We start from the raw sequence: 10472 nt of genomic DNA on the forward strand, positions 1-10472 counted from the left end.
CAGGAGTGTTTTTTCAAGAGAAGAAAATAGTTATGGGTCGTTTTGTTGCTCTTTTTTCTTCTGGGCAAAAAGATTCTTATAAACCGACATGCTACCATGGATTATATTTGAGACTGTAATGAACGATTCATCAAAGGGTCCCGTTCCTGAACTGCTGCTGAAGCACATTGGCCGTTCTCAACTTGTTGCTAAGCAACCAACGTTATTGACACTAGTGGTGGGGAAAAGAATCGATATTGCAATATATTGTTGCGCTCTCTGTCGCAATAAATAATCGATAAACTGACGGCAAGTATCGATATTTTATTACAACACATAATGGATTTACGCGGTTGTCACCGCACTATTGTTCATGCACTTTAATGTGTCCAGCTGTTCAGTGTTTACATTTACAAGCCTAGCAGGCAGTGAGGCTCTATACAAATGCACTTTCTTTGGATGAAGTTTGGGCATTGAATAAATGCATAACTACAGATGTTTTCCTTTTTATGGGTATTTTTTTCTTTTTCAGTCACATATATCGTGATATATCGTTGATGAAATTTCTTACAATATATCAAATATCGTGTATCGTGATATTATCGTTATCGTGGGCCACATATCGCCACCGTATTGAATCGTGAGTTATCCGTATCGTCCCAGCCCTAATTGACACAGGAAGTGAAGAAGCGGGGAGACTGTTTAGCCAATCAGAATGCAGAACACGATGCACAATGTAAATCCATACAGTACCTGCTGAAATGAAGGCTAGAGGGGCATTAATGGGAGTATTTAAAATAATGTTTTTATTTAAAGTAACTAAAAAGTTACTTTTCATAGTAACGCATTACTTTTTGGTCTAAGTAACTGAGTTACTAACTGAGTTACTTTTTAATGAAGTAACTAGTAACGGTAACTAGTTACTACACTCCAAAAACTGATGTTTTTATGTATACATTTATTTATTTATGTAAATCCATATTTTCTGGACTATAAGCCGCACCTGCATATAAGACGCACACTGCAAAAACTCAAAATCTTACCAGGAATATTTGTCTTATTTCTAGTTAAAATGTTTAATTTTTAGTCAAAAAATCTCATTACACTTAAAACAAGAGTCATCCACCAGATAAATAACTTGTTATTTGACAATTTTCAGAAAAATCTGTCAGTGGGAGAATATTTATCTTCTCATTACAAGTTAAAAATCTTGTTCCACTGGCAGATTTTTCTACTTATTTTAAGTGAAAATCTACTTGAAACAGGTGAAAATTGTTGTTTTTTCCAGTGATGAGTCTTGTTTTAAGTGTAATGAGATTTCTTTTTTACTAAAAATGAGACATTTTAACTAGAAATAAGACAAATATTCTTGTTAATATTTTGAGTTTTTGCAGTGTATTCTTCAGTAACTATCACAACACTGTTCTCCGGTCCCTGCTCTCCATTCCTGAACCTTTCCTCTCCCTCCTCCCTGCAGCTTCAGAAGGCCATCGAAGGCTCCACGCGCTACGGCGTGCGGCTCCGGCCGCCCCTGGCCAGCTTCCGCGACGTCAGCACCCACAAGTCCGTCCCCAAACCTCCACCTTCCTCCACCGCTCCTTCGTCCCCGTCCTCCACCTCCCCTCCTTCACCCGGCACCGCCGCCGCGGAGCTCCCTCCCTCCTCAAACCCCGACCAGCACCACCAGCACAACCACCACCACCACCACCACCACCACCACCAGCACGAGCACGAGGTGTGGATCGAGGGTTTGATCCGGGAGGTGGTGGAGAGCAGCATCACCTGCAGCAGCAGCAGCAGCAGCAGCAGCAGCAGCACCGTCACCGGGAGAAGCTGCAGCAACAAGAGCAACCTCACCCTCCCTCCCTCTTCCACTCCTCCCCCCGTCCCCCCATCTCCTCCCACTCCTTCAACTCCTCCATCTCCTCCCACTCCTTCAACTCCTCCATCTCCTCCCACTCCTTCAACTCCTCCATCTCCTCCCACTCCTTCAACTCCTCCTCCACCTCCTTCGCCTTCCTCCTCCATCCATCTTTCCACCCTGACGTCCACACAGGGAATCTTTCAGGGGGACGACGACAGTGATGATGAGCCCATGGTTTAAGCTAGATTTATTTTATAGATGTTTTTATGTATACATTTATTTATTTATGTAAATCCGTATTTTCTGGACTATAAGCTGCACCTGCATATAAGACGCACACTGCAAAAACTCAAAATCTGTCTTATTTCTAGTTAAAATGTCTCATTTTTAATCAAAAAATCTCATTACACTTAAAACAAGAGTCATTACCGGAAAAATAACTTGTTATTTGACAATTTTCACCTGCTTCAAGTAGATTTTCACTCGAAATAAGTAGAAAAATCTGCCAGTGGGACAAGATTTATCTTCTCATTACAAGCAAAAAAATCTTGTTCCACTGGCAGATTTTTCTACTTATTTTAAGTGAAAATCTAATTGAAACAGATGAAAATTGTTGTTTTTTTCCAGTGATGAGTCTAATTTTTAGTCAAAAAACCCTTAAAGACAAGACTTTTTATTTAACAATTTTCACCTGTTTCAAGTAGATTTTCACTTAAAATAAGTAGAAAAATCTGCCAGTGAAACAAGATTTTTTTGCTTGTAATGAGAAGATAAATCTTGTCCCACTGGCAGATTTTTCTACTTATTTCAAGTGAAAATTTACTTGAAACAGGTGAAAATTGTTAAATAACAAGTTATTTTTCTGGTAATGACTCTTGTTTTTTGACTAAAAATGAGACATTTTAACTAGAAACAAGACAAATATTCTTGTTAAGATTTTGAGTTTTTGCAGTGCATCCGCTCTATTTTTTAAAAAATAACTAAAAAAAGATATACAATACCTGCATACAAGCCGCATCCGCTCTATTTAAGAAAAAAAAAAGATATGCAAGTCGCAGATATTTATATTGTTAGATTAGATATTTACTACATGTACAGAAGGATTTTGAACTGTATATGATGTACATGTTTGTACCTAAATAGATCCTTTCCTAACAGTGTCTTTTAACACGGCAGCAACTTTGCTGATTAAACCGGGACAGAACCAAGAGAAAATAACCTATTTATTTATCTATTTATCTGTTTGAAATCTGCTTCTACTTCTATCTGCTAAAGAAGAAGTAGCGTATTCTTCTTTGCATTTATTTTGTCTTAGTTTTGATTCTAATTCCGGTTAGAGCGCCCCGAGCGGTGGAAGAAAAATCCACAGAATAGCCGCACCTTTGTATAAGCTGCATGGTTGAAAACCTATGAAAAAAGTAGCGGCTTATAGTCCAGAAAATACGGTATATAAAATGGGAAACTTTTTTTTTTAAAGGTTTGAGTTTTTTTTCTCGGTTTTTTTCTCAATTTCTTGCTCTGGTCTCTGGACACTCATGTACCTCTTTTTACCGTCACTGCTACAGATTTTGTATCCATGTCTTCATATCTTTCTTAAATAAGCTGTGTGTCTGTGTTTTGATATGTGTTACATCTCAGTTCGTCTTATATATTTTTTTCCTTACATGCAATCTGTTTAACAAGTATGTGAGACCTTGCAATTATAGGACACTGCCCAAAGAAATGCTACACTGCAAAAACTCAAAATCTTACCAGGAACATTTGTCTTCTTTCTAGTTAAAATGTCTCATTTCTAGTAATAAAATATCATTACACTTAAAACAAGTGTTATTACCAGAAAAATAACTTGTTATTTGACAATTTTCACCTGTTTCAAGTAAATTTTCACTTGAAATAAGTAGAAAAATGTGCCAGTGGGACAAGATTTATCTTCTCATTACAAGCAAAAAAATCTTGTTCCACTGGCAGATTTTTCTACTTATTTTACTTGAAAATCTACATGAAACAGGTGAAAATTGTTTTTTTTCCAGTGATGAGTGTAATGAGATTTCTTTTGACTAAAAATGAGACATTCTTTCTTATTTCTAGTTAAAATGTCTCATTTTTAGTCTAAAAAAATCTCATTACACTTAAAACAAGACTCATCACTGGAAAAAACAACAATTTTCACCTGTTTCAAGTAGATTTTCACTTAAAATAAGTAGAAAAATCTGCCAGTGGAACAAGATTTTTTTGCTTGTAATAAGAAGATAAATCTTGTCTCACTGGCAGATTTTTTCTACTTATTTCAAGTGAAAATTTACTTGAAAAAGGTGAAAATTGTCAAATAACAAGTTATTTTTCTGGTAATGACTCTTGTTTTAAGTGTAATGAGATTTATTTTGACTAAAAATGAGACATTTTAACTAGAAATAAGACAAATATTCTTGTTAAGATTTTGAGTTTTTGCAGTGTATTTAATGCAGCACCAGAGACTTTTACACTTGTCAAAACATCAACATGTTAGTTTCTTTTGAAGTCCTTCCATATAATTAGAAAATTTGCAAAATTAAGAACTCATGTATGTTTTCTTGCTCTTTTGCATTTATCTTTAGCGAAATTTGAAAAAAGTAAGCGAAAGCTCTGCCGTCTCAAACAGAAGTGAACCTGTGCAGTAATTGTACGTTACCTGAACAAAGGGTTTTATCAAATGAGAGCAGGAGCTATTGATTATTTCTCTTACCAGCAACAAACCTCCTGCTCAGGCCGGCGTAATAGCGCTGCTCAGGTGGAATATCTCTGCTCAGGCGTAATATCGCTGCTCAGGCCGCTGTGGAACACTGGCCGAAGCCTCGACCTCCAGACTGACCTTGAGGATTCGGCCTCAGAGCTCATCTCATCACAGTTAAGTTGATAAATGAAGCAGCTAAAGGCGTCCAACAACAGCAAAAGCTCTCAACCCACATCCTTTTCTTTTTCCTCAGTTTTTCCTTACAGGACTGTCTCATAAAATTAGAATATTGTGATAAAGTTCTTTATTTTCTGTAATGCAATTAAAAAAAACAAAAATGTCATACATTCTGGATTCATTACAAATCAACTGAAATATTGCAAGCCTTTTATTATTTTAATATTGCTGATTATGGCTTACAGTTTAAGATTAAGATTCCCAGAATATTCTAATTTTTTGAGATAGGATATTTGAGTTTTCTTAAACTGTAAACCATGATCAGCAATATTAGAATAATAAAAGGCTTGCAATATTGCAGTTGATTTGTAATGAATCCAGAATGTATGACATTTTTGCATTACAGAAAATAAAGGACTTTATCACAATATTCTAATTTTCTGAGACAGTCCTGTAGATGAATCTGCCTCAGATTCACCCAGAATTGCTCATGATCACTTTAAATAATTTAGGATAACGATGGGAATGTCACATGAAGAACAGTTTTAACTTACTGATGAATCATGAGATTAAATGAACTATTTTGTGGCATAATATTTACTTCAAGCATAAAGACAAAAGTTGATAGATACTTGCTAACCGTGACGGCAGCCACTGAAATCTGGAGATGCAGTTAATTGGGGGGGTTTTAATCGATTTTTCTTTCACTATTGACAAAAATATTTTTTTCTTTCCAATAATATTTCCAATAATATTTGAATGCAGCATCTTCCGGTCTTTCTTATTTAAGCATAATTTAAAGCAGTGGTTCCAAAACCGGGGGGCGCGTCCCCTAGAGGGGGCGTAGCGCTATTGCGCAGGACGAATGAATGAATGAAGGAAGGAATGAAGGATATGGAGGATTTTTTGTGCCAAAATTAAATAAATAAATACGTCATTAATTAATTAAATTGTGAATGAAATATATCATTAATTAATTAAATGTGTCATTAATTAATTAAAATTAGAATGAAATATGTCATTAATTAATGAAAATACAATTCATTTTAAGTAAAAATATATATTTATTATTTCAGCATTTAATTAATTAATGACACATTTAATTAATGATTTCGTGTTACGTGTGAATCATGAAATGTAAAACTGCATTTAATTAATTAATGACATATTTAATTAATGATTTCGTGTTGCTGAATCATGAAATGTAAATGTAAAACTGTCAGTTTCACTCGTCAAACTCAGTGGGCGGAGCTAATGCAAATATTTTTCTTATTTCTAGATAAAATGTCTCATTTTTAGTAAAAAAAAATCATTAGTCATTACCAGAAAAATAACTTGAGTCATCGCTGGAAAAAACAACAATTTTCACGTGTTTCAACTTGATTTTCACTTAAAATAAGTAGAAAAAAAGATTGTTTTGCTTGTAATGAGAAGATAAATCTTGTCCCACTGGCAGATTTTTCTACTTATTTCAAGTGAAAATTTACTTGAAAAAGGTGAAAATTGTCAAATAACAAGTTATTTTTCTGTTTTAAGTCTTGTTTTAAGTGTAATGACATTTTTTGACTAAGAATGAGACATTTTAACTAGAAATAAGACAAATATTCCTGGTAAGATGTTGAGTTTTTGCAGTGAAATGACGCTGCTAGAATAACATGGACACATTTTTGATGCAGCTCCCACGTAAACGCAAACCAGAGGGTGAAGCATCACCAGCTTTGCTTCCAAAGCAATTTCTTTCCAAGGCAAAGCCCACAAAATATGAGGACACATATCTTGCCTACACCCTAAACAAAAGTGGGTAATGAGGAGAGACCACAGTGTAAGTAAGTTCTGACGGCTTGAAGCCGAACAAGCTACTTGGAGAGAAATCATCCGGAGTGCAAAGACAAGCCAGTTGATATTTTCAGACAAAAACTCGTAAACTGCTGTGCTTAACAGTCTCTCTTTACTAAAGCTGCATCTTACCGGCAAATGCTCACCTATCCTCGTATAAAGTTGCCCATCGGGGGGGCAAAACATTCTTATGTACTAAAGGGGGGCCAGGAAGTTTGGGAACCACTGATTTAAAGTTAAACCAAAAATCCTTGGAGCAAATAAAAAAAGAATCCACAAGATGTTGCACACAAATGTTTACAAGCTCACACATGTGAAGGGACACCAAATTATATACAGGGAGAAAACTGAAATAGTTGACTTAAAGGAGACATTAACACCCCCATTTTTTTTCTTTTTCTAACACTGCAAAAACTCATAATCTTACCAAGAATATTTGTCTTATTTCTAGTTAAAATGTCTCATTTTTAGTCAGAAAGATCTCATTACACTTAAAAAAAGACTCATCACTGGAAAAAATAACAATTTTCACCTGTTTCAAGTGGATTTTCACTTAAAATAAGTAGAAAAATCTGCCAGTGGGACAAGATTTTTTTGCTTGTAATGAAGATAAATCTTGTCCCACTGGCAGATTTTTCTACTTATTTCAAATGAAAATGTACCTGAAACAGGTGAAAATTGTCAAATAAGTTATTTTTATGGTAATGACTCTTGTTTTAAGTGTAATGAGATTTTTTGACTAAAAATGAGACATTTTAACTAGAAATAAGACAAATATTCCTGGTAAGATTTTGAGTTTTTGCAGCGAATTGACACATTTTTTTGAGGTCTTAATGTCTGTTTTGATCATTCTTTTGGTCAAAATATTGTAGAGGTGCAGTTCTAAAGCTCCCCTTTCAACCATGTGTTTGCAGCTTCGCTCACAGCAGCCGGTTTTGGGGCGGAGTCAGCTGACTTGACTCCACCCTCTTCTCTGTGGGCGTGTTTTGTGCATCTTTTTGAATCCGATGCTACAGCTTCTAAAGCTGGGCGGAGATGAAGACGAGGAAGCTGAATAATTTTACTCTGAGGTCTGTGAGGTCATAATATTGTGTAATTTTAAGGGCTCACTGAAAGGTTTTTTTGTAGATTTAAGTAATATGGTTACACTGCAAAAACTCAAAATCTTACCAGGAATATTTCTCTTATTTCTAGTTAAAATGTCTCATCTTTAGTCAAACAATCTCATTACACTTAAAACAAGAGTCATTACCAGAAAAATAACTCAATAAATAACTTTTTATTTGACAATTTTCACCTGTTTCATGTAAATTTATCTTCTCATTACAAGCAAAAAAATCTTGTTCCACTGGCAGATTTTTCTACTTATTTTAAGTGAAAATCTACTTGAAACAGGTGAAAATTGTTGTTTTTCCAGTGATGAGTCTTGTTTTAAGTGTAATGAGATTTTTTTTGACTAAAAATGAGACATTTTGACTAGAAATAAGACAAATATTCTTGTTAAGATTTTGAGTTTTTGCATTGTACCTTATTTCAGATTTTTGGATTTGGTTACTCAAGCTACATTTTCTCAAGCAAATATATTTTTATTGTTTAGTTTTGTCCTCATGTCCCCTTTAAAAAGCTCGAGGCAGCTCAGAGGTTTGCAATAGGGCTTTTTTTTTCTTACTGACCTAAACATGGTCTTTTGATTGAGTCTTCCCTTAAAATCCTAAGTATTGTATTCTAATAATAAAACAGATGTTTTACTACAAGTGTTTAATTCACGGAGCTGCACTTTATTGATTGCATTCAGGCATCATTTGTCCCCGTTCTGTTTTTAATCATCCTCCATCTCCTGTGAAACGGCTCTTAACTCATTTATATCTGGGGCTCAGTTTCTCAGGTGCTTCCGTAAAACGTTTGCCATTTCTGAGTAAAGTGTTTTGATCAGGAGGGAGTTGGTCTCGGCGGATCCTCTGTCCGCTTAAGGCTGTAGTTAATGCATTCATTTGTGTTTTAATTGCATCAAATGCTAACTGATAATGTATAAAACTGTAAAAAATGTAGCTTAATAAAACATTTTGTGACAAGATTTGACTGTTTGGCCTCTCGTGTTTGATTTTGAGCATTATTCATCATTATTCGTCAGGCTTGTTTTTAAAGGCAGGAGAAAAGGATCAAAGCTACGGATCTCAGTACGTGTAGGGTCATAACACGCATCTTTGCTTCAGGTAATGCGTGTAACAATTGTATTAATTAAAAAAGATACATTTATCAAATCTGAATTTGGACAGCCTGGTATTTTGCCAGAAACTGATGAATTATCTTAAGAAATGAATGTTTTTCTTACTAGATGGCACTACATGGTGAGTAAAAAGGAAGTTGCAAGAACAATCAGTTTTCTTTTTTGTAAAGTATTTGTAAATTCCCATTACACTGCAAAAACTCAAAATCTTAACAAGAATATTTGTCTTATTTCTAGTTAAAATGTCTCATTTTTAGTCAAAAAATCTCATTACACTTAAAACAAGACTCATCTCTGGAAAAAACAACAATTTTCACCTGTTTCAAGTAGATTTTCACTTAAAATAAGTAGAAAAATCTGCCAGTGGAACAAGATTTTTTTGCTTGTAATGAAAAGATAAATCTTTTAAAGTTTTTCTACTTATTTCAAGTGAAAATTTACTTGAAACAGGTGAAAATTGTCAAATAAGTTAATTTTCTGGTAATGACTCTTGTTTTAAGTGTAATTAGATTTTTTGACTAGAAATAAGACAAATATTCCTGGTAAGATTTGGAGTTTTTGCAGTGTAAAGGCTTATTATTTAATAAAAACACTGAAGACAGTTTTTTTTCTACCGTGACGTCACTGGCATCACAGCTTCCCAACATCTGTGAACATCAAACATTACTTTAAAAGGTCGGCAGACTTTCCGCTTCTACCCGGTTTATTGGTCTCAGTTTACTACATTTTTTTTCTGAATAGGTGTCGGTTTCTTTAAGTAGGTTATTAAAAACATCTTTTAAACATCAGGCACATCTTGAATCATGCCTCGAATTTTAGAAAAGTAATTCAAAGTAACTGAAAAGGGTTAACTATATTTGATGATGGGGGGCTCATTTTGAAAATATATGTCTTGTTTTGCCGCACAATTTTAGATATCCTTTTGGCAATGGCTATAAATAAAGTTTGTTCAAGTGATTCTTTAAAAGTGAGATGTGAAATTTTCCTGGTTGTAATTTGGGACCAGATTCTTGTAAATGGAGGGGGAAGTTTGGTCTCTACACTGCAAAAACTCAAAATCTTACCAGGAATATTTGTCTTATTTCTAGTTAAAATGTCTCATTTTTTGTCAAAAAAATCTCATTACACTTAAAACAAGAGTCATTACCAGAAAAATAATTTGTTATTTGACAATTTTTACCTGTTTCAAGTAAATTTTCACTTGAAATAAGTAGAAAAATCTGCCAGTGGGACAAGATTTATCTTCTCATTACAAGCAAAAAAATCTTGTTCCACTGGCAGATTTTTCTACTTATTTCAAGTGAAAATTTACAAGAAACAGATGAAAATTGTTAAATAACAAGTTATTTTTCTGGTAATGACTGACTGTTTTGCAAAATGTCAAGAAAAAAGTTGAAATGTTGAGAAAAAAGTTGAAATGTCGAGAAAAAAGTCAAAATTTCAAGAAAAACATTCGAAATGTCGAGATTAATGTTGAAGTACGATCTCGAGAAAAAAGTTGAAATGTCGAGAAAAAAGTCAAAATCTTGAGAAAAAAGTCGAAATGTCAAGGAAATACTCAAAATTTCATGAAAAAAAGTCGAAATATCCAGATTAAAAAGGAAGGAAAAAGAAAGAAAAAAAGAAGAAAAAAGAAAAAAAGGAAAAAAGAAGAAAAAGAAGAGGAAAAAAAAGAAGAA

At 34.2% G+C, this 10472-nt stretch overlaps 1 protein-coding gene across 1 annotated transcript in view; it reads left to right on the forward strand.

The window, feature by feature from the left end:
* The window catches only part of LOC133460926 (chloride channel protein 1-like), a 131362-nt gene extending 129189 nt beyond the window's left edge, over positions 1–2173 (forward strand). Inside the window, exon 24 of the mRNA XM_061741639.1 lies at positions 1457–2173. Coding sequence (XP_061597623.1) covers positions 1457–2083 — 627 coding nt within the window. The 3' untranslated portion in view covers positions 2084–2173. The remainder of the gene's footprint in view (positions 1–1456) is intronic.
* Positions 2174–10472: the final 8299 nt, after the last annotated feature.

The sequence above is a fragment of the Cololabis saira genome, chromosome 15, assembly GCF_033807715.1.
Source record: "Cololabis saira isolate AMF1-May2022 chromosome 15, fColSai1.1, whole genome shotgun sequence".
In the NCBI taxonomy this organism is placed as follows: Eukaryota; Metazoa; Chordata; class Actinopteri; order Beloniformes; family Belonidae; genus Cololabis; species Cololabis saira.